Here is a 23,268-nt window from a genome sequence, read left to right as displayed (position 1 = left end):
GGGGAGGGAAGGGACCTGCAAGCACCAGGCTGCTCGTGGTGGGGTTGGCAGGAATCCCCCAGGCAGAAAGAAGGGGACCCCACTCACCTGAGCCACAGCTCTCCTAGGAGCAGGCTCCTTCACTCCCTCTTCATGCCACTGCCAGCATCAGCTCTATAGCTCCTTGCTCCCTGGACGATGCTACTGAATGGGGACCACCACTTTGAACAGCCTGGCTGGGTATTGGGTATCCCCACTATACCAAGTTCCCCCCCCCAACTTGGAAAGGGGCTGCTGGAGCCGCTGCCGCAATCCCAGCATCAGGGAAGGCAAATCCCAAATGCAGGCAGTGCATAAACAGCCCGCTCAGGCCTGGGCAGGCAGCAGGTATGCACACACGCAGGCACGCCTGTTTGTGCTAAAGCCGCTCTGAGCTCACACAGCCCTTCCCTATGGCAGCGGAGCATCAAGCGAGGAAGCTCTGTGACCTTCTCCAGGTCCCTCGCACACACCCAGGCAGCAGCCAGACCCCATCACAGAGATGGAGGCTTAGAAATGAAGCCCCAGGAACCAAGGGAAAGGAGCCAGCAGGTGGCAACAGCACCGCACGAGGTGTCCATGGGACGGTTCCCAGTTGGGACTGGGGAATCTCTTCTCCAAGAGGCCCACCTAGCTCTTTGCTGCCTTGGGAAACCAGCAGCACCAGTCCAAACCCTGCTGGAAGCAAGGATACTTCGGATGCGTCCCCCGGGGCCGGGGGGGGGGAGTTCCTCTGGCAGAGAAAGGAGCCTGTGCTCAGGCTTCCAGGTATCAGGAATTCAGTCACCGAGTTCCTCCAGACCCTTCCTGCTTGCAGGGTTTTAAGGAAAGCCAGCAGGAGCCAAAGGCACCAAGCCCTTGGCCAGAGCATGAAGCCCCCATTGAGCTGAGGCTGCTCACAGCCAGCTCCATTCCCAGGTACCCCAGAGAGCTTCCAGAGGCCCCAGGGCTGGGCAGGCACTTGGGCTACAGCAGAGCTCCAGAGGCCACCCTGCGGACAGGGAGAGGCAGCGAGCTCCAGCTCCAGCCCATCACGACCTTCCCCCTCTGCCAAGGGGATGAGCTGTCTTCCCCCCTGACTCCAGGTCTCCCTCATGGGGGTCCACGCAGCAGTGGCAGGAGAGCAGCATCTTCCAAGGTCTCATCCCAACACAGAGGTGGTCCCTGCTCAGGGACAGCATCCCCGAGCCCCTCCACCGGGCAGCAGAGCTCCTCCACACACTGCTCCCCACCTCTTCCCAACTTGCACCGTAGCTTCCCTATAGAGGTACCAGGCAATGAGTAATCCCCCCTGTTTGCCTCCAGCACAGGGCAGGCTCCTGCAGCCCCATGGTAAGGAGGTTGTGCTGCTCCATGGAGCTGCTGATGCAGGAATGGACACAGCCCACTCCTCCCTGCCAGGAAGGCCTCCCTATAGGTGAGCAGGGTGTTTTACACACTCCCCCGAAGCCCAGCACAAGCGTTAGGTTCCGCTCCCCTCCTGTTCGAGCTGATTAAGAAACACGAACATTGGTGATTGGGATAAGGTTTATAAAAATCTTGGTTTAATCACACAAAACTGAAGATTGTGATGAAGACTAAGTCGACAGTTCCTCTTAAATACCAGTGTGCATAAGACATTGCATTAGGCACTAGGCAGCAGCCAACATCAGTTAGAGTCTGGCAACAGAAGCCATTTTAATACCTCCCTTCATACTGTGTGGAATTACAGCCTTTCGCAATACATCACTATCCGAGGCTTCCCACCCCACCTCTGTACAGCCGTCACCCCTGTGGATTCAGAGCAGGGTTAACAACATCAGTGGCATCACAACCATCAAAAAAAGGACAATTTTCTATACAAGACTTTCGTTTCTTTTGCACAAGTTGCAACAGAATTAGTGCATTGTGACAGAACCGGAGATAGAAAAGAGGAGTTGGCATGCTGGAGTCCAACACAAAGAAAGACAACAGGCAGCTCGTTGGATGTACTATATTAACAAGATACTGACTGGTTACATGAAGAAACATACAATACAAAATACAGAAGAAACCAGTTTCGCTTCCCTCTGCCCCACCCCAGAATACTCATCGTGGATTTGGTCAATAAGTGGCTGAAGAGCCAGAGTTTGTCACTCTAATGCTACAGTTTAGTGGTTGTTCTAGGCATATCATACCGGGATTAGCCTCAGCTTTTACATACACATGAGCTGAAACAAGGCTGTCTAGTCTCAATATCCCTTTGTTTCCAATAGTGAACTACAGTACAGTGGGACCTGGGTGCCATGGGCCTCCCCTGCAGGAAGGCTGGGCAGGCACCAGGTCGTGCATCCACCACCACCAGGAAGAGGGAAGAGCAGAAGTTCATATATTAAAAAAGTGACTTAAGACTTAGAATTGAATTAGTATTTGTACAGAAAGGTGCAGGTGGAGGAACTCCCTCCAGCCTATGATCAGAAAGGGATGGAGAAATCACAGCAGCCCCGGGCAGCAGCCGCTCTACGGTTAAGTGCGATTGTTAGCGTGGATTCCAGTCACGTCATTCCAGGGCTCCGGCAGCGGGGCCGCCTGCTCAGTTGCTGCAGCACTGGCTCCTGCTGGGCTGACTGCTCTCCTGGAGGTCAACCACCCGGTTCCGGCCCGCGCCGCCCGCCGCCGTCTGGGGTTCGGTTTTTGGCAGTTTCTTGGCTGGAAGGAAACCAGGGGTGAGGTGGCTCCGGTGCTGAGGCCAAACCCCCCCCCCCAACCCGGCTCAGCCCCATCCTCTGCAGCAGATTGGGACTGGGCACTGGCAGCAGCAGGAGGGCAGGAAACAAACCCATTCAACCCCCCTCCTTCCCTGCTTAACACCCAGATACTGGGAGAGGGAAGAACCTTTTGGCAAAGGCTCCAGCCATTCAGAGATCTGACCACTACAAGCTGGTCCTCTCCAGCCAGAGCCTCCAACCCAGCAGGGATGGGAGCCCCCATGGTGTCCATTGGGCTGCAGTGCTGGTGGCTCAGAGCTACCCCGGTCACCCCGCAGCACACACGCTGTTACCTATTGCCATGAAGATTTCATTCACATTCATCGCTGTCTTCGCAGATGTCTCCATGAACAGCAAGCTGTTGTCATCTGCGTATGTCTGTGCATCCTACAGACAATCACATCGGAGTGGTAAAGGCACCCTGCCAACAGGAGGCCCAAGCAGGCTTCACATGCTTCACTTGCTGGCAAACTAACCACTAAAGGAACTGTGTCTCACTCCAGGCCATTCCCCCCCCCCCCAGCACCCTGATCCTGCCTGGGGAGACACACACGACCGTGCTGCATGGCCAACATCCCAACAGCCTGGCTGGGGAACAGCAGAGCAGGCTGCTTGTGAGCCCCTTGAGCCCAGTGTGCACACAGCCTGCCCTGAGCAGCACACCACCTTGGACTTTGGTTAGGTGGGGGAAACAGAGCCTGTCAATGCACCACCAGCCAGCCTGTGCAGAGGTCTGAGATAAGAGCTTCTCCTCCAAGGTTTGTTTCAGACAAAGTAAGAGCTCCAAAGAGCACAAGCTGGGAACAGTTCTTCACTTGTCTTGTACCTAAAAGATGCTGTTTCATACCCTGCTGAAGGCAGCCCTGGATGAATAAGGCACCAGGAGAAACTGAAGACAGAAGCTTGTGCTCTGTGGGCCTTATTCTCTACATTCGAACTATTACCAACAAGAGCTACAAGTACAAACTGTTACCAACAAGAGGAGCACACAGGAAAGGCAGGCTGCAGCTCACTTCAGGTGGCATCCTGGGGTCCTCAGCAGCATTAAACCTTGACTTCCACTCTCCCTCAAAGCATTGTGCACATAGCCACCCTCTCCCCCACTTAAGCAAACAGCTGCTTCCCTGACTTGCTTGGGTAACAACTGATCTGGATTCCCACTCACCTGGAAGTCCACAGCTCTCTTGGTAGCAAGGTCTGCCTTGTTTCCTGCTAGTGCAATTACAATATTTGGGCTAGCCTGTCTCTGCAACTCTTTCACCCAGTTCTTGGCTCGTACAAATGTGTCCTGGAAGCAAACAGGAGGCAGCAGTCAGGAAGGGCAGCCTCTTATTAATCCACAGTGAAGATATGATTAGAACAAGTCTTTCCTGTAAGGAGTTTTCTGCCTCTACAGCACTTTGTAGCAGGATCCTTTATCAGCTTAGACTGCCTTGGTCACAAGTGAGGAAGAGGCCATGAGCAGTTTTCAGACAGTCAGCACCTACAGGCAGGCATCTGCAGGGACTCTGAACCCAGCCCCTCTCCAGGGAACTGAGAAGCATCAGCTGCAAGCACAGCCACCTCCTCCCAGCAGAGACCCCCAGCCCTGCCCAGTACTCACTGTGTTAGTGATGTCGTAGACAACGATGGCTGCCTGGGCCCCCCGGTAGTACATGGGTGCCAGGCTGTGGTACCGCTCCTGTCCTGCTGTATCCCAGATTTCAAACTTCACCGTTGTGTCATCCAAGCAGACCGTCTGTGTTAGGAAGGCAGCTGAAAGAGAAGGTGCATGTCTGCCTCAGCTCCTCCTGGAGAGCCCTGCAGCAGGAGCCAGGGCTTGCAGCAGTTCTGCTTTGGCAGCAGGAGCCCCAGACAGGGGCCAGGGCAGAGCTGCTTGCTGTGAAGTCACAGCTCTGCCGTATCATCTGCTCCTTGCACACAGGAGCCCAAGAGCCACCCCCGAGCCGACAGGAAGGTGGCCCCCAGAGCCTGGGCAGCAGCCAGCCGTGGGAGCAGCAGCACTGCCAGTCGCTTCCCCAGCAGCCGCCTCACACATCACCCAGTGCAGCTGCATCCCCACCAGGATTAGCTTTGGAGAGCACCAGAGTGCCAAAGCACTGAAGTCAGCTCAGTTACACTGTACTCCCCAGTTTAGTAACTGCTGATTTTCTTGTTCCAGCAAGTGTAATACCCTGTGGTACACCCAGGAGAAAAGCAACCAGCCCTAGATACAGATTGAAGAACAGCAGAATGCCCACATGACCCTCTGCAGCAGAGCATTAAGCCCTGCTTGCCCATAAGCTATAGTTACAGCTCTACTTACTCTCTTCATGGGTTACTAGAGCAATAAATGAAGCCTTTTCTCAGTACATACCTCCTAATACCACTGCCCAGAGACCCAGGTTTTGACTGACCTTTGATTGGTGACACCGTGCTAATGATGTCAAGCTCAAGAACTAGACCTGCAAGAGCTGTGGAAGTAGTTAAGCGTATCAGGCTAGAAACAGCCCCCAAATCCCAGGTCATGCTCTGAAAAGATAATTAAGGGCTATAAACCAAGCTGAAGGCATCAGTTCTAATTAGAAGCAGGAATTCAAGCTCTGGAAGTGAAGACACCTCAGAGGCAGAGCACTCGGTTGCCATAGCATTATCCTCTGCTGTGCTGATCTCCACACTAACAAACAAAACTGTCAACTGAGAGGTAAAGCACTGCCTGCCTGATATTGACAGCAAAAGCCTCAGCCCAGCAGCCATCAGCACTTCTGATGCCCTTGGAGCACATCCATGAGGCATCTCTGAGCTGCAGGCACCTGGCATCAGCCTCACCTCCGATTGTGCTCTCCTGGTACTCGTGGAACTGCCCCTTGACGAAGCGCAGGACGAGGCTGGACTTCCCCACCGCCGACTCCCCCAGCAGCACAAGCTTGAACTGGCAGATTTTGTTCCCTGCTGCTGGGCCATTCGGTCGAGCAGCTCCACCTCGCCCTGCCATGGTGGCCGAAGCGCAGGAGTGCCGAGAGTTAAGGGATGCTGCAGGTTCTGTGCTGGGATCCACCTGGAGGCAGGCTGCAACTGGAAGAGGAAGGCAGAGTGAGGGACACAGGCATGGACCAGCCGTACCAGTTCTAGAGGGTGGGTTTGACCTGCAGCCACCATCAGCACAGGCACATGGTGCCTGCTTCCCATGGGGGAAAGCTATGAGCTGCAGCAGCACAGCACCACTGCCAGTCAGCAGCTCCTTCAGCAGCATCCCAGGTCTCCCGAGCCTCCTTGGAGAAGGGATGTTGACAACACAACCTTCCCTCCCCACCACCTCCGCTGTGTGTGCCTGTTGCCTCACCTTGCTGGGGTGAGGCAGGTAAAGCGCAGCCAGCACACCAATTGCTGTTATTAGAGCTGCATCTATTGGAGCAACAATTACTCAGTTCATAGAGGTAACTGAGGTTGACCTTTAGCTCCTTCCTCCTCTCCTGAATTCACAAGGCAGCAGCTCCAGACTACCAATGCAGTACAGTGGTGTTCAAGTGCCACACGTAAGCAGGCATGGGAAGCAGTGCTGCCTGTCAGTCCTTCAGGTCACGAGGCATTCAAAGGCAGTCTCTATAGGTAGGCTGTAGTTTAGAGGCACTCACCCCAAGCCATTAAATACTGCACCTTAGAGCAGAAGGAAGGCAGAAGCACAAAACCATCACAAGAACAGCAAGACAAGCTGGTTTTCATCCATAGTAACCACAAGTGAAGCCTCAATGCCTTCCCAAGCACTCAGCTCAACTGCACCCAGCAGAGAACAGCAGTACTTTGAGTGCAGTTACACAGATTTAGGCATATTTCCTGTACTCATCACAACTCCCACTTCCTGTCAGTGATAAATGCTACAACTGATTGCATCTGCTCTGCATTGCCTCTTTCCCTTCAGCTCTCATAACCCAAGCTTCTGGTTGACAGACAACTGCAGAGTCCCCCAGAAGACAATTTCTCCTCATTCTAAGTGTACCCCCAAAGTCACTCTGGGTGTGCTCTGAGTACATTCAGCATCTATCCACAAATAAAAGCTTAAAGCAGCTTGAAACAGGCCTGAACTGGAACAGCACATCCAGTGAACAAGGCTCAGGGCTGCCTCGATACCAAAGGAGAGTTTCCAATACCTGCTTTCCAGGGCTAAGCCTGCCCAGTTGTGAGGTTCAGTTCCATAGTTTGACAGGAAACATACAGCCACTTCAGTCAGAGCCCATCCAGAGGGACAGCCCATTCGTGCCATGGGCTGGAGGACCTCTTCAGCATTCAAAACACAAAAGCACTTGCACATCCCGTGACCTAGAGACACTGAACCTCAAATTGGTTTGAGCAGGAGGCAAGGCAGAAACCTGCTTTAGCCAGTACCGTTCACTGAAGCCAGAATGGTACCAGGAGGAGCAACATCAGTGCAGCAAGATGCTTCAGGAACCAAAGCTGTGAAGAAGCCACTGCTTTGAGTGACCTGTCCACTCCTGGGTTAAGTCAGTGAAGAACACTGCTTTCATAGGATGAGAAAGCTCAATAGGAAGCAAATTTGCAACTTGTTTTGCTGGGCAGTGAGGAAGCAGCACTTTGCAGCTCTGGCTGCCACCAGGTTCAAAAGCATCATTCCCACCTTTGAGTTCCTCCTCTAAGCAGAGTTTGCCAGGGACTAGCTTTTGCTTGTTTAACCTTGCACTCCTTTCGCAGGGCAGTCTATCAGCCCTGCTGCTGTTTCAGACTAACGCTCGGCACAGTAAATGCCACGTGAATCATGCCTCTGCCCAGCTATGACCTCCTGAAACACGATAGGGGTGATTCCCAGAGCAAAACAAGGAAGTGAGCTCGGTGACATCCTCAAGTCTGACCACGACCTATATTTCACACATCTCGATTCGTGTCTCCATCTGGGTGTGCTACAGCAGCCCAAACAGAATTAGGCAAACGTGTCTGCATGGCCAGGTCATTGTGGAGAGCTGCTGACAAGGGCAAGCAGCAAAGCAACCAGAGACTTGGGACACTTTTAGTTCTGGAGAACCCGATCATCCCCTAAAGGTGGTTTGAGGTCCATGACTTCAATCCACGAGATGCTGCCAGACCTTCAGGATGGTTTGGGTGGAACTGACGCAGTTCAGATGACCCAAACTGCTCCCTGGGGGTCTCGGGCTAAGCACATCCATGAGAGCAGGACAAGCAGCTCAGCATTCCTGCTGATGTCCACAGGAAGATCCCCAGGAGAACACGAGGCCATGCTCGAGCCACAGGTCAGCCAGGCCAAAATAACTACAGGGCCACTGTGCTGAGGGGTGGAAGTGGCTGAAGGTGCAGCTTGTCCCAGGAAGGTGATGCTGCTCTGTTTGCCCTATACCTGCCTCCTGCACACGCAGGAGCTCTGCAGCACACGGGCAGAAGTCCCAGCTTTGTTACTGTGAACTCTGGGCACAGTCTCTTGGTTGGTTGGTTCAGTTTCGATGCCTGATGCTGTCCAGAACTCCAAGCCTATCACTTCCATGGTTTATGCACCTCTCAGCACTTCCCCGTCTGACAGGATCTGGTGCACTCCATGAATACTGAGCCCAGGGATTAGAGAGCCCTGAATGAGAAGGCACTGCTGCACTCCCAGCCTCCCCCAGAGCAAGGCAGCTCTCCAGAGCTGTTGGCATGCTTGAGAACAGCACAAGAACCCCACTCTCCACAGCACAGCTCCTGTCAGATCCCCAAGTTAACCCCTGTGCCAGGCAAGTGCTTTACAAGACCCTCTACACAGGAGAGCTGCAGCAAGTTACAGAACCTGATGCCTCTGCCCTGTGTTCACCCAGCAGCAAGGACTCCTCTGAAAGCTGGTGAGAGTTAGAAACCCAATCCTGAAGAATGCAGTAACCCAAGAGGGCTGCTTCTGCTCTGAGCTATGCAAGAGGCCATTTCACCAGGGATTTGTTGGCTTAGAATCAAGATCCTCAAGACAAAAGCCCCACTGAAGTATTTATCTTGTTAAATAGCTGACAGTGTTACATGAATTCCTTGGCAAAGGAAGCCCTGAAGTTACTGAGTGGTTTTGCTTCACCTCACACCGAATGGGCAGCCGGCCATCACCAGCAGGAAGCTTGTGCTACCTTACTCCCACCCAGAGCGAGTCAGCTTTAGGACCCTGATTCACAAGCAGCTTCCAGGAGCAGGGCCAGCAGCAAGAGCGAGACCCACTAGAACACCACAGACTCCCCTAGCCCGGATGAGCACAGCACAAGGTGCCAACCGGAGCATCCAACACTGTGAGAGCCAGACCCAGCTCTTAGAGATGAGATGAGCCAGGAAACACATTTGATGACCCCCGTCCCTCAGCCCCATAAAGTCTGATCAGTTTTAATACTTCATCTTTGTACAGCCAACATGCACTTCCCTCCATAAACAAAAGGCTCAGTCTCTGGATCAGCAGGGCTGTAACCTGGAGCTTCAGTAGCAGCTCTGAACTGGGAACCAGTCACTGCAGTTGTCAGGAGCTGCACTACAGCCTTAAAGTGCAGATTCACAGACCTAAATCAGCTCGGTCACAATTCTTCTAAAGAGTCTCATGGCCAAACCTCCTAAATACTTGGGCAAACGCATTTTACTTTAGAGGTAAATAGGATTTACATTGACAAAAAGTTAAATGACTTTTAGTTGGTAGCTACAGCCCTGAACAAGAGTAGCAAGATCTGTAATCCCAGCTCCTTCCCGTGCTTCTGGTACACACATCTGCTCCTGACACCTGCACAGCCACAGCCCCCAAAGCAGCCCCAGCAGCTCTTCCAAAACAACTCTATCTGAGCCTTCAAGGCCACGAGGCTGCAGCCACCACTCAGCTCAGCAAGGGGCTGCATGCAGGGAGCCTGCAGGATGGCACCGCAGGCGCTTCTTGAACTGTGATCATCTGGAGTCCAGGTCAGCTCTGAACACAGTCATACACAGAAAGGGACTGCTCAGTTTAAAGCACATTTGCTAGATGCCACCTGAAAGCAAAGCCACGAACACCCATGTATCCTCCAGAGCTGATCTGACTCTTTGGAAGATGACAGCCTACATGACTGTGTCAAGATGTGCAGCACTTGGGTGAAAGGGCGTTATCAAGCTCCCTCAAGCCTTCTTCTAGCCACTTTAACCCCATTCACATCCCCTCAGGAGGGTGTTAAGTAGTTATTCTTTACCAGGAATTCTTGAAAACACACAGTGGGGTACAAAGGCATTCCACTTCCTGATTCTGCCTTGGAGCTACAGGTTTTTAATGCTCAGACAGTTGACTAGGTATCAGCAGCAACAGTTATTAGCACGTTGGTCACAGTGGCAGCACAAGGAAGTTCCAAGTCTAACCTAGAAGGGGGGTTAATTCTGCAGAAGAGCATGACTAACTGCTTTTAAAACTGCTGTTACTGTCCTCTTAGATCACCACAGCTGAACAGAGAAACAGAGAGTGGAGTCAGGCCTAGGTACTTCTGGTTATCCTTGACACTGCAAAGACTTGGGCCCATGGCACAGCAGATGAGGCCGAAGGAGGAACTCATGAGCACAGCCTGGACCTGCTGCAAACAGAACAAAAGCACCAAGAGTTTAATTGTGCAGGCAAGGGTATTTGAACCCCTGCTCCTGAAACCTCCCCTTGCTCAGCATGCCCTCAAAATACCGTTCAGTAACACAGAAATCCAGCAATGTGTGCCTTTAGATAACACCCACGCTTCTGGGAACAAGAAGGCAAGATCATTGACACCACAAAGCACAAAACTGCCGTCTTCCCTGCAAGAGAATCAGTGACCTTCATAATATCTTTTCCAGACTTGCCCCTGGCAGCTCCTTATTTGGAGCTCTACCAAATAAAAGCAAACATTAAACCCAGGGGTTTCTTTTCTGTTTATGTAGAGCTACTCCAGCAGCTCATTCCTGGGCTCCAGGGGAGGAGAGGGCTCCTCTCAGGATGGAGATGAAGCTTTATTCTGCCCCAGCACTGTCCCTCTCGGGAAGGTTCACTGTCTCTGGCTAGCACTTGGGAGTGTTTTCATCGTGTTACTCTGACAACTTCACAGAACTTGCATAAGAGGACTTCAAACTTCATACCCCAAGGGAAGGAAAGAGCTGACTCCACCATTTCTATGTTCTACCCTGTTTCAAGTATGCTGACCGAAATACTCTGGGCTACACCCACTTCATTAGAAGCGTTCCCATTTCATTTCCTCTGTCTGAAAGCACTTGGCATTCTTTCCCCCTCCTTCTTCAGGGAGATGCCCTGACCACCTACCCACTAAACACGCAGCACTTGAAGCCAGGATCAAGAGCTGATGACCAGCAGGGCCTAGAGCAGTTCTCAAGCTGATCCCTCTTCAGAAGCAGAAGAGCTTTGCTGTGATGAAGGTAATTCCACCTCTCATCCCAACAATTAAGTTTGGCCGAGCACGCGAGGCATGAATACATCACTAGACAGTTTTGTTTCAGACACTGCCCAACTCCTTATGGGCTTCACTCATAAAGCAAAAGGGACTAAACCATTTAGGTTCCTAAACCTAGACAAGTGCTGTATTTTACTCTATTTGCATCCACACAGCAAGCCAGCCTCCCCCTCGCTGCTCTGTAGTAACTTAACCCTTCTGCAGGAGTCCCATCTCATCTTGCTCCACCACCTGAAGGGTACCAACCGCTGAACAGCCTCGAGGGACCAACATTGCCTGTCACTACCTTAAACCCAATGTTGTCTCAATCAGCCTGGAGCATCTTAGGGGGAAGATCACCTTTAAAGGTAGATTCGTTTGCTATGAAGGCAGTTGACTGGTTGGGCATACTGTTGAGCCCCAAGTGTGAGATTATTCCAGCACTGAGACCCACTTACTGAATCTAAGCTTCGCTTTTCTTCCCCTTATGGGTCTATATAGGCTCATGCTTTACCTGCTCACCTCAAGAACGCATTTAAGATGAGCATTGGTTTGCAGCTGCCTACACACACTATTCTGAATCCTTCAGCCTCTTCAGTCCCGTTTCTTTCACTTTGTTAAGCAGTTCAGCTGAGAGAAAACCACAGAAAACTTTTGGAGTCAAGGCAGTAGTGAATATTAATGGCTATTCCCAGAAAGTTCACTCAGCACAGCATGCTAAGCCAACATGAATCAGAAGCCTCTTCCTTTTTTTGGTCTCAACCAAGCATCAGAGTCCTGCCATCAGCACAGGCTCAGGAGTCCAAACCCAGCACACAGCAGATCTGATGTCACCCTCTAAGCAGGGCAGCTCAAGTATGCGTTGACCCACCACACAAAAAGCTAAGAATAGGAGATGCAAGTTGTTCCACATCGGCCTTAAAATAGTACCTGGCATAGCTGCTTCCCTCCGATTTCCTTACGCTTGGAAGCAGTCAAGGTCAGAGCTGCCCCAGCCACACACAAAAGCAGCACGCTAAAGGTCAGCTGAGCTGGGGTCAGCGCTGTGCTCGGGCTCGCCGGCAGCCCAGTTTACAGCAAGTGTCCCAGTTTGCTGCCAGGGAGCAGCTCCTCTCAGCTCCCACCCAGCCCCAGGAGCTACAGCAGCACCTCAAGCCCGGCCAGGTTGGAGCACCTCCCGCAGGATTTAGCCCCACAGACCCAGTGCCCCCTTACAACCGGCACTGCTGGCCGCTGGAGGGTCACGCACTGCTCCCGGCACAGGTCTCCCACTGCGCTGAGGATCCCAGGACACCCTTGCTCCCCAGCACATCCGCGTCTCCTTCCAGGCGAGCCACAAAACTTCCTTGCCGGCTTTTTGCCCTGCTTGAGAGGCTGCAGCACCGCGGATTTCACTTCACGAGTGCCTCTTACAGGGAGGCAGGGGCTGTGCTTGCCACCAGCAGCAATCCGGAACGGTCCCCGTTCCACCGGAACCTACTTCCAGCAGATTAAGCCACAGCCTTCATGCAGGCGGCTCTGCCCGGCCTCTCAGACCCCCGGAGCTCCTACTGCCACCTCAGCCCCTCACCGGGTACGCCGCAGCACTGCACCACCGCCATCCTCACAGGGCCGCACGCTCCATCTCACCTCCAAACAGCCACCGCCGCCCGAGACACAAAGGGGATCGGAACGGGCCACATCGGCCCCGTTGCGCACCGCGCACGGAACCGGTCCTGCTCCGGGAGGGCCCCCAATGCAGACGCGACGCTTCCCCCCCGTCCGACGCGGCTCCTCCCGCCCAGCGCAGAGCCGTTACCGGTAACGGCTGCGGCCGCTCCCCCGCCTCGCCTGCACACGGCGCGGGACCGGCGGGCGGGGACCGGAGCTCTGCTCCGAGCAGCCTCAAAGGCCGCAGCCTCAAAGGCCGCAGCCTCCCAGGCCGGCCCCCGCCACCTCCCTCCACGGTCCCGGGGGAGGGCCCTACCCCGCGGCCGCACTCACCGCCCGGAGCGCCGCTCCCCGCCGCAGGTGAGTCTCGCAGGCCCCGGCCCTCACTTCCGCCTTTAACCGTTCCGCTTCCGGATCCGCCCACCCCTTCCGCTCCCTGCCCTGCAGCCCATTGGTAGCAGGAGCTGCCAATCACCCTCCTCCCGTCCCGTTCCGGTAGCTCCGCCCCATCGCTTTACGTCAGCCGGGCGGCAGGGCGTCACGCCGGTGCCGCGGGGGGCGCTGGGAGATGTAGTCCGGCGGGGCCGGGCTGGGCCGGGCAGAGACGGAGCAGGAGCGGGGTGGAAAAATAGAGACTTTATTGAGAGCAGGCGGGGCGGGAGCGGCGGGACCCCCCCTCCCCCCCCGGGACCCCCGCACCGGGCACCCGCGGGCACGGAGTCCAAACCCGGATCAGAACCGTGCTGGTGCCGGGCCGCGGCCAGCGCCGCATCCCGGGGTGCTCCCGTGGGAGCGGGCGGGAGCTGCGCGGTGACCGGGTCAGAGAGAGCGGGACCGCTGCGAAGGGGTCCCCATGGCGAGGTCCCCCCCGCCGCCACCCCGGAGCCCGCGGGGTCAGTGGGAGCTGGAGGAGCCGGAGCGGGGCTGAGGGTGGATGCGGGCCCGGCCCCCGGCCGAGCAGCCGGGGAAGGAGTGGGCAAAGCGGGGCGGCAGCGCGAAGGGCGGCGAGTCCGGAGTGCGGCGGGGCTCAGGGCTGGGGGGTTCCCCCCGCGGCGGGCACGGCCCCAGCCAGGGATGCGCAGCGGGGCTGGCACCAGCGTGGGCCGAGCGGCTGCGGACGGGGCAGCGTATGGCCGGGGGGCTGGCGCAGGGGGAGCTGCGGGAGCTGGGGGCAGCGGGGGGCGGAGAAGGGGGCACCGGGGGCGATAGGGGCCGAGGGGCTGCAGGGGGCAGGCGGTAGGGGCAGGCGGGGGGCTGCGGGGTGCCCAGGCGGCTCTGGAGCAGCTCCATCATGCGCTGCAGCTCCCGGCTGAGGTGGGAAACCTCCTGGTTGAGGTGGTTGATCTGCAAGGGGAGGGAGAGCCGTGAGCGCCGGTGGAAGCTCCCCCCGGTGCGTTCGGGACTGTGCCTCTGGCCCCCAGCGCACCTCCTGGTTGAGCCTCATGATGTTCTGCTTTATCTCCTCTGCTTCCAGCGCCAGGGCTGGGCTGCACGCATTGGTCCCTGCAGGGAAAGACATTTCCAGTGGTGGCAGAGAGCTCACTCAGCCCCCCAGCCCCACGGCCTTGCCTGGCACCGCGGGAGGTACCTGAGCTAGGGGAGTCCCTCCCCGTCCTCGGCAGCGGACGGTCCACGTTGAAGCAGAAGGTTTGCGGCTCCGACGGCCTCCCGTTGTCTTCAATGCCATCCACAACTCTAGGGCAGGAATAGGGTGAGGGTTGAGCCTCGTCACCCCCTCGCCCCTCTGCCACCATCCCCAGCGGCACAAACCCGCAGCAGGGCACGTCCCAGCCTTTACCTGGGGCTGAGCTCCGGGGGGCCGCAGGTGTGCAGGGAGGGGATGAGGAGCTTGGGCGGCCTCCGGCCCGCGCTGCCCTCCTGCTCCCGCCGGCACTGCGGAGAGGGGCTGCGGCCCCGGCTGCAGCGCCGCAGGGCTGAGACCTGGCACAGCTCATCGCCCAGGAGGCTGCCGGGGGAGCCGCGCCGGGCCGGGCTGCTCAGCTGCGGCAGCAGCAGCTTGCGGCGGGCGGTGGTGGCGGGGGAGCGCTGCAAGACCTCGTCCGGCTCCTCCTCGTCCTCCAGGACGGAGGGAAGGGGCTTCCCCGTGGCGGCACCGCTCTCCGGACGAGGCTGCGGGTGGGTGCAGGGGGGGAGTCAGGGCTGGTGCCAACCCGGCCCCGGCCTCCTCCCTCCCGCTCCGGGCGCAGCACAGACCTGCGGAGCCTTCGGCAGCCGCGGGGACCGGGAGTAGCGGCAGAGCCCCTGTGGGGAGAGCAGACGGCACCGGTTCAGCGGCACACGGGACCCCCGCACGGCCCTGCGGGGGCCGGCTGCAGGCAGACAGCGCCGGGCGTGTGCCCCGCTCCCCGACTCAGCATTCAGCCCTGCCGGCCTCTCTGTGCCCCCCGGACAGTCAAACCTCCCCCAGCACCAGCCCCACAGCCTCTCGCCTGCTCTCCTTTCTCTGCTGCTGTCACGACACTGATGAACTGCCCAACCTCGGCCTGTGTATCCCAAGGCTGCACCCTAAATCCCATCAGAGCATCAGCTCCCGTGGGAGCCGGGCTCCGTTTGCATCCTCCACCCTTGGATTATTTATCCCTCTCCCTGGTGATAGATGTGCTGGGGTTTTGGCTACCTAGGATCTAGACCCGCTGCTCCACCTCTGCAGGGCCTGGGGCTGTGGGTACCGCTCGGTGCCAGCGCAGAGACGGGGGAGGAGAAGCTCTGCAGAGCTATTTCTGCAGCAGAACATCTCGGAGCCGGCAGCGTGACTAAACCCACACCCCCTGGCGCTGCCTCCTGCGCACCGGGGGGGCTGTGCCCCGCTGCCTGTCCCGCAGTGACCCCCGGTCCTCTCCATCCTCATTTCCAAGCCTTCAATCCACCTCCTGCTCTGCACATGCTCTGGTTTCCAGTTCCCCAGGGTTACACCAGGACAGGACGTACCTGCATGGCCGCAGGGAGGGAGGACACGCACCTACCTCCATCTCGCTGCCCTCCCGCAGGTTGAAGGTCAGGTCCTGGTGGATGTCGGCCGTGAACTTGCTGGCATACTCGGGGTAGAGCTGCAGCACCTCGCAGAGCCCCCGCAGCCCGATGTGCTGCAGGTCGCAGTAAGTCAGCGCCTTCACATCTGCGTTGGTCTTGATCACCCGGTCGGTGCTGCACAGGTCGGCTCCTATCAAATCCCCTTTGCCTGCAGGAGGGCACCGGGGTGGGCTGGCAGCGTGAGCCCCGGACCCCTCACCCGGCCGGGCAGCAGAAGGGGACGGGGGGAGCATCCGCGCCGCCTGCCCTCACCCAGGATGGCCAGAACCACGTTGTCCTTCAGCACCTCGAGGGAGCCAGAGCAGACGAAGTAGTTGGCCTGCAGAGCGTCGCCCTGGCGCAGCAGGTACTCCCCGGGGGCGCAGAACGAGGTCTTGATGTGGAGCGAGAGGGAGCGGAGGCAGCCGCGGCTCGCGGTCTCAAACACGGGCAGCTGCAGGATGTCCTTGTGGAGGTGCATGGCCACGTCCGCACGCAGCTCGTCGGGGAAGTTGTGCAGTAGCTGGGGGGAGCGGGGCCGGGTGCTGGGTGCGGGTGGCAGGAGCAGCCCCCCATCACCCTGCAGGGCACAGGTCCCACTGCAGTGCAGAGCATCGCCCCACTGGCAAACATGGTGCAGTGACGAGCTGCCCCTGCTGCGTGGGTCTGTCCCACTCCCTGTGCTGGCAGGAACCTGCCCCACAGCTGGCGCACAGCTCTGGTCCCTCCAGCACGGACGTGTGCACATCTGCACACGCTTGCACACACGTACATACACACACACTGGCACTCTCATAGCTGGCCCTGCCAGCCCCTGGAGAGGGGCTGGACCAGCCCAGCCGATATCTTATACCTCGTTGGCATCAATGCCGTTGTTCACCGACCAGGTGGTCTGGAAGTACTCCAGCATCCGCTGCTTGAGCTGCTGGGGCAGGTGGTGGACACGGATGAAGTCCTTGAGGTCCTTCATGCGGGTGTGATAGAGCGAGCGGCGCGAGTACATGCGCTGGATGATGGCCGTGACGTTGCCGAAGACCACGGCGTGCATCAGTGCTGGGGACCAAGAGGGCAGCATCAGACCCACTGAGGGGCCTCAAGCATAGGCTGGGCTCTGCCCTGCCAGCAGTGTGGGGCTGAGGGGTGCAGCACAGGGGGCTTCTCCCCTACCTCCAGCCCCAGGGCTGTCCTACAGCCCTCATGTGTTCATCGCCTCCCCACAGTGCCCTGCCCAGGTTTCTGCTGCACCCACTGCTCCAGCTTGGGGGGGGTGAAGCCCCCCAAGTGCTGCCCCGCTCCCCTCCTCACCCCCAATGAGCATGGTGCAGATGGAGAAGATCTTCTCAGCATCGGTGTTGGCGCAGACATTGCCGAAGCCCACGCTGGTCAGGCTGCTGAGGGTGAAGTAGAGGGAGGCGATGTAGGCGCTGCGGATGGAGGGGCCCCCCAGTGAGCTGTTGATGTAGGGAGCCTCCAGCCTCTTGCCCAGCTCATGGAGCCAGCCTACCAAGCACAGCCAGGGGTTAGCACCAGCGCAGCCCCTGCCGCTGCCCCAGCCTGAGCATGCCCCCGTCCCCTGCAGCCCCTCACCGATGTCCCAGGTCTGGGGGTCGTTGCTCTCCATCTCCTTGCGCCCGATGACGTACCAGATGCAGGCCATCCAGTGGGCCAGCAGCGCGAACATGGACATGAGCAGCGTGAGCACCATGGCGCTGTACTGCGAGTAGCGGTCCAGCTTCTGCAGCAGCCGCAGCAGCCGCAGCAGCCGCACCGTCTTGAGCAGGTGAACCAGCGAGGTCTGGAGAGGGAGCGGGGCAGGCGCTCAGGCAGGGTGCGAAGAGACCCATTCACCCCCCAGCAGGGACCCTTCAGCCCCCCCCCCGAGCTGTCAGGAGGGTCGTGGGCTCTGGGGCCAGATGGGATGAGCATGTCCCCTGCAGCCTCCCACCACCGAACCGTCCTGCAGAATCTGGGGTGATGGAGAGGGGCAGAGAGGGGAGGCATTGCAAGTGCCCCTCATTGCAATGGGGTGTGTGCCAGTGCACAAGGGTTTTGCACATGGACATGGAGCTGCTCTGAATCCCACGCAGAGCACAGGCGTGTAGGGTGCTGGGTGCAGGCCGGGTGCCTGCCTGCAGCTCCTTCAGAGGTGCCTCAGCAGTTACTGTGGTTTGTGGCATCCTCTGGTTAAATCGGGATATGTGGGAGGTTTCCCGCTATATCCATCACTGCTTCCCCTCGCTGCCCGCGCTGCTCTCGCATCCCTGCGGAAGGGGCTGCCTCCCACCGGTGCTGCCGGTGGCACTCACCACGGTCACATTGAAGATGTAGAGCAGATCGAAGGGCAGAGCAGCAATCAGGTCCACGAAGAACCAGGTGGCCACGTAATGGATGCAGATGGAGCGGGGCTCGTACACCACCTGCCCTGACCGGCTCACGTACGTGGTCCGGAAGTTCAGGATGATGTCTGCACCGGGAGCAGGACCGGTCCTCACTGCGCTGCCACCACCAGCCCGGGGTCCACAGCCAGCCTAGGGCCCACTCCCAGGCTGCTCAGCACCAGCAGTGGGGGCAAAGCACCAGCTCCCCTCCACATCACCCCACAACTCTGCTCCTCCACCCTGCCCAGCCATGTCCCCCATCCCAAACGGGTGCTCAGCCCCAGCATGGACCTACCCAGGATGAAGAGCATCTCCACAGCGATGTCACTGACAATGGTGCTGCGGGCAGCCGAGAGGTTCTCCTCTGTGCCCGTGAAGCAGACGTTGTAGGGCACGGTGATGGCCACGTAGAAGGTGGCCAGCAGGATCAGCCAGTCCCAGAGGGCCTTGAAGATGCTGTAGTGGAGCAGGATGAAGCGGGACTTCTGCACTGCGGCCACTTTGTACTCGGGGATGGACAGCTTGTTCTCAAACACGTTCTGGGGGAGCAAGTGGCAGGGTGGCACATAGTGGTGCACGAGGAGTAGAGGTCACTGCGGTGTCCCCCCCGTCCTGATGTCAGGGTGATGGACACACCTCTCCAACGGGGCACATGGGCTGCTCTGAGGTCACCCTCAAAGATGGGCACAGAACACCCGGTTATGGCATATACAGGAGCGTGAGGCTAATGCTATTAACAATAATCCACCAGCACTGCCAGCTGCTGCCCAGAGCATCCCAGGTGCCGATTCAGATGCTGGGGCAGACCCCCCCTATGTCCCCACTGGGGACAGCGGGAGCCTGGTAACGGTGCCCCCCGGGGCTGCGCTTCCCGACAGCAGCCGTGCGAGGAGAGGCAGGGCCCTGTGGGAGCTGCCGCAGGCTCCGCGCTCCCCTCCCAACCGATGCCAACGAACCCCATTTGCAGCCTGGACCGGGGGTGGCTGCTGGACGTGATCGGCACCTCGGTGCTGGGCAGGCCAGCGGGGGGCAGGCATGGGAACAGGCTGGTGCCAGGATTGCAGCAGCATCACCAGCCTGCCCCGGAGGCACCGGCTGCAGCTGAGGGGTTCCCCCAGGTCCTTACACGGTTGATTTTCATCTCGCTGCGGTCCCTCCGGGCAAACTGGCTGCTGAGGCGGTGCAGCACGGTCCGGCCCTGCCTGCGCGCTGCCCGCAGGTGAGAGCTCCCGGGCCTCTTGCTCCTCTGCTTCTCTGCAGCACACAAGGCACGCTGGGTTAGTGGCTGCGGCACTGCCGGTGCAGCAGGGCAGTGGCTGCTTTGGGTCCCCTCCCTGCACAGCTGAACAGAGGCAGGCAGGACCCATCAGGGAACTGGGAGCCCCTTTGCCACTTGCCCACTGTGCTCATCCCTCCCCATCCCACCTCCACGGCTCACCCTCCTTCTTGTCCCCCCCGTGGCTCCTGCCCCGGCTCTCTGTGATGTCCTTGAAGGAGAAGAGGAAGAGCACCACCTCCCCCTTCTCGTTCTTGATGGGCATGATGTCCAGCAGGCACCAGAAGGCAGCTCCTGCGTGGAGAAGAGGGGTGCTGAAGGCACGACAACCCCCCTGCCCCTGGGGACACGTCCATCCGGAGCCGCGGGCAGGGTCCCAGTGCCGTGCACCACTCACCACCCTTCTTGTAGAAGCAGACCTCGGTCTGGTACTCCTGCCTGCCGTCCAGCACCTTCTCGATGCGCTGCAGCACGGGCTCGCTGGTCTCGGCCCCGTAGAGGAACCGGCAGCTGCAGTTCTTCTGCATGACCTCGGTGCGGGCGAAGCCGGTGAGGTCGCAGAAGCCGTCGGAGCAGTAGACGATGGGGAAGCCGCAGCGGACCTGCGCGTTGGCCAGGATGAAGTTGCTGTCTGCAAGGAGAAGCAGCTGCCCCTGAGGGCTCGGCGCCACCCTGGGGGCACAAAGGGCAGCTCAGCCCTGTCGCACCCCCATGGGGCCCTCTGGGAAGCGGAGCCGGGTCTGTGGCTGCTGCCTGCACCCGGAGCTCGCTTGTTCCCTGCCTTGTGGCCTCTGAAGCCCGCCCCAGCCCCATGCACTGGGGTCCTGGCGCCCAGATCCAGCTCCCGGCTCCCATTGCCGGCCGGTTCCTGTCTCCCCCTCACCATCTGCTGCTCCCACCTCCCTCCAGGCCTCCGGCAGCTTAGCAGGAGCCGTGGCAAACCCAGCCGGGCACTGGCAGCCCTGGGGCACTGGGCTGTGATGCTGCGACCTCCAGCCCACCAAGAGCAGGGCAGAGAAGCCCAGAGCCTGGGGTGAGGCCGTGGCCCACACTGGGTGACCTTGGCCCACAAGGGGAGATGGCCTCATGCTAAAAGGGTGCCAGGGAAGCGGGGAGTATGGCTGGCATGGAACACCCCTGCACCCGGTGATGGCAGACCAGGGTGTCTCCAGACCCAGTACAGTCTCCAGTTCATGGATCCTCAGCCCAGCACCCCTGTGCCCCACAGTGCAGGCACCCGGAGTGGGCAGACATGGTCTGACCCCTCTCACAGTGAAGGAGAGAGCCCTTGGAAGTGCATGGCATGCATAGGGCAGGGCAGGGCAGGGAGTGCAGGGGCAGAGGAGGCTGCAGAAGGAGGGGATGCAGCTGCAGGCAGCCCTGGTGCCATGGGGGTGCAGCAGGGCCACCACAGCACAGCTCAGCCCGGGATTAGCTTGGGGAAGCAAAAATAGCTCGAAGCTGTGACTAAGGCCAGATTTTGGCTCTGGGGAACCAGGATTACGGCGTTGTCCAGGATGTGTTATTAGAAGAGGAAAAAAAGGGCTTGCATTTGGGAGCAGCTCTGCTGAGCAGGGGGATGCGGCACTGGGGGGTCAGCAGCCCCCATCACAGTGACCAGCTCGCACAGATGGGTACCCTCAGAGCCAGCGGGCCTGGGAGAGGCAGGGTTAACTCACCCGGGTATCAGTGGCTAAAGCCCCTCTCCATGGCAGATAAAGCCGATAAGAGTCACATCAAACCAGCAAAGCCTGACGCTATTTAAAAGTGCCTGGAAGGTGGCAGCCAGATGGGGATGCTGCTGGGGGCAAATCCCATCTCCCCGGGGCAAATTCCCAGGGCTTTGCACTGCTTGGGGTGCTGCAGGCAGCTCCCCTGGGGACCCTGCTCCTCAGAGAGCCAGATCCAGCCCTGGGAAGCCTCAGCCCTGCGGAGATACAGTCACAGCATCACCAGCACAAGGCAGATGTAGCTCTACCCTGGCACCTCTGGGCACAGCAGGGGAAGGTTCAGAGGCTGCTGCCTGTCATTGTGGTCTCAAAGGGAACATCCCAAATGAGAGCTCCTAAAGCCAAATGACACCCTGTGTCCTCTGGGATGCTGCACATCACGCCAGGCCGGGAGCCAGCCAAAACATGTTCCAGGGCTGCTCCTGGAGCCCCGATGCTGTGGGAGAGGATACAGGCTCCGGTGCCAGGCTCATACTGGTCCCTCCCAGCGAGGTGGGACAGGGCCAGCCCCGCAGGCAGCTGGTCCAGGAGACCCCTGCTCCAGGAGATACGGGGGAAGCCTGGGGTCAGCCCTGAACGTGGCCTGTCCCCGGGTGACTGCATGGTGACAGCGGTGCCGGGAGCTGGCACGTGGCACGCCGGCATGATCCCCTCCACAGCATGCCAGGGGTTTAATCCATCCTGGCCACAGCACATGGACATGGATCCAGAGGGGAACCCAGCTCCGGGGGTGCACCAACAGCACCTCCAGCCGTGCAAAGTGACCCCGAAAGGGACGATGTCCCCCCCAAACACAGCTCCTTGGCATCCACCTTTCCAGGGACATAACCCCAAACCAGTGGGCGCGATGCTAACGGGGTGGTGGCCCGTGCAGCACTGGGGGTCCCCGAGGGCCCCTCCATGTGTCGCAGAGGTGACAGCCACTGGCTGTGCCCCACGGCAGCCCCACAGCTCCAGGGAGCCGGGGGGCAGAACCCTGACCCCCGATCCCCGTGGGGTCAGCCAGAACCCACGAACCCGCCCCGGGACCCGCCACCACAAAGCTGGGTTCGGGGGGCTCCGGGGCAGCCGGGATGGGACGGGACCAGCAAGGACCCCAACGGGACGCCCGACCCGCCCCGGGGTCCCTACGGCCCCTCCCGTCGAGCCCGGCCTCTGTCCCTGGTGCTGAGCGCTGCCGCGGGACCGGCAGCGGGGAGAGCACCGGAGACTGCCCGAGGTGCGGCGGGTCCCGGAGCACCGAGCACGGATGCGGGGGTACTGAAACACCGAGCACAGATGCGGGGGTAACGAAACACCGAGCACAGATGCGGGGGGCCCGGAGCACCGAGCATAGATGCGGGGGTACCGAAACACCGAGCACAGATGCGGGGGGCCCGGAGCACCGAGCTGTGCGGGGTACGAACCCGAGCACGGACACCGGGGGGTACCGCAGCAACGGACACGGGCTCCCCGGGACAGTGCAGAGCACAGGGCCGGCCGCGACCCCCCGAGCCCCGTCCCTCCCCGCTCCCCGCCGCCCCGGCCCTACGTGTGCCATCGAAGCGGGTGGCGATGGTGTCCAGGAACGTGTTCTGCGGCGCCAGCAGCCCCTTCATCACCGGCATGGTCCCGCGGGGCTGCGGCCGCAGGATCGGGCTCCGCTGCCGCCCCCGGGCCCCTCCGCAGGTGCGGTCCCGGCTCCGCGGGTTGATCTCGGCTCGGCTCGGCCCGGCCCGGGGCTCCCGCCCCGCCCCCGCCCCGCCCCGGGCTCTGCGCGCCGCCGGCACCGGGAGGGGCCTCGGCACCGGCACCCGCCCGCGGGCAGGTGGCTCCGACCTGCGCCGCCCCCCCACCGGCACCGGGGGCACAGGGGGCACCGGGGGGCACCGGGGGGCACCGGGAGGCACCGGGGGGCACCGGGGGGCACCGGCCCTGCCGGGCCCACGGAGGCTGCGGAAGGGGCAGGACGGGAGGCACCAGCATCACCCCCGCTGCTTATGGCTGAGCCCGGGGGCTGCAGGGCAAGGCCGGGTCCTGAGGGGCACCCGGGGGTGACAGGACCCAGCCGCAGCCTCCCCAGGCCCCTGCGCAGGGACGGGGTGGTGGGGACCA

At 59.5% G+C, this 23,268-nt stretch overlaps 2 protein-coding genes across 4 annotated transcripts; both read right to left on the bottom strand.

Moving 5' to 3' along the window:
- Positions 1–1,542: 1,542 nt before the first annotated feature.
- On the bottom strand, positions 1,543–13,191 carry RAB5C (RAB5C, member RAS oncogene family). Of its 2 annotated transcripts, none has more exons than XM_061343255.1 (6): positions 13,094–13,191; positions 5,553–5,798; positions 4,348–4,499; positions 3,910–4,032; positions 3,038–3,131; positions 1,543–2,685 (listed from the first exon to the last, which is right to left on the bottom strand). In XM_061343255.1, the coding sequence occupies exons 2-6, from the start codon at positions 5,716–5,718 to the stop codon at positions 2,570–2,572; spliced, it is 651 nt and encodes a 216-aa protein (XP_061199239.1). In that variant the 5' UTR covers positions 5,719–5,798; positions 13,094–13,191; the 3' UTR covers positions 1,543–2,569. The 2 variants fall into 2 exon arrangements, with proteins under 2 accessions (XP_061199239.1, XP_061199238.1); XM_061343254.1 differs by lacking the exon at positions 13,094–13,191 and adding an exon at positions 12,041–12,062.
- Positions 13,192–13,592: 401 nt separating this feature from the next.
- On the bottom strand, positions 13,593–22,838 carry KCNH4 (potassium voltage-gated channel subfamily H member 4). Of its 2 annotated transcripts, none has more exons than XM_061343131.1 (16): positions 22,706–22,838; positions 19,842–20,075; positions 19,607–19,738; positions 19,295–19,422; positions 18,464–18,707; positions 18,097–18,254; positions 17,378–17,585; positions 17,096–17,290; positions 16,644–16,843; positions 16,064–16,313; positions 15,745–15,959; positions 14,975–15,022; positions 14,559–14,890; positions 14,349–14,455; positions 14,187–14,263; positions 13,593–14,104 (listed from the first exon to the last, which is right to left on the bottom strand). In XM_061343131.1, the coding sequence occupies exons 1-16, from the start codon at positions 22,779–22,781 to the stop codon at positions 13,655–13,657; spliced, it is 3,054 nt and encodes a 1,017-aa protein (XP_061199115.1). In that variant the 5' UTR covers positions 22,782–22,838; the 3' UTR covers positions 13,593–13,654. The 2 variants fall into 2 exon arrangements, with proteins under 2 accessions (XP_061199115.1, XP_061199116.1); XM_061343132.1 differs by having other exon boundaries at positions 17,096–17,181; positions 17,434–17,585.
- Between the last annotated feature and the right edge of the window lie 430 nt (positions 22,839–23,268).

Source organism: Neopsephotus bourkii, unplaced genomic scaffold, assembly GCF_033783945.1.
Source record: "Neopsephotus bourkii isolate Nb327-2 ecotype Australia unplaced genomic scaffold, CSIRO-AGI_Nbou_v1 NB_1821, whole genome shotgun sequence".
Taxonomy (NCBI): domain Eukaryota; kingdom Metazoa; phylum Chordata; class Aves; order Psittaciformes; family Psittacidae; genus Neopsephotus; species Neopsephotus bourkii.
Note: the sequence above shows the minus strand (reverse complement) of the source record. Positions and strands in the feature narration are given on the sequence as shown.

Coding starts and splice junctions, on each gene's coding strand:
- RAB5C (XM_061343254.1), bottom strand. Junction 4,033..4,347: donor TCTACGACATCACTAACACA/GTGAGTACTGGG, acceptor GTTTGCTTCCAG/GACACATTTGTACGAGCCAA. Junction 3,132..3,909: donor AGAGAGCTGTGGACTTCCAG/GTGAGTGGGAAT, acceptor GATTGTCTGTAG/GATGCACAGACATACGCAGA.
- KCNH4 (XM_061343131.1), bottom strand. CDS start 22,781: ATGCCGGTGATGAAGGGGCTGCTGGCGCCGCAGAACACGTTCCTGGAC. Junction 17,291..17,377: donor CCCCCAGACCTGGGACATCG/GTGAGGGGCTGC, acceptor TGTGCTTGGTAG/GCTGGCTCCATGAGCTGGGC. Junction 14,105..14,186: donor TCATGAGGCTCAACCAGGAG/GTGCGCTGGGGG, acceptor CTCCCCTTGCAG/ATCAACCACCTCAACCAGGA.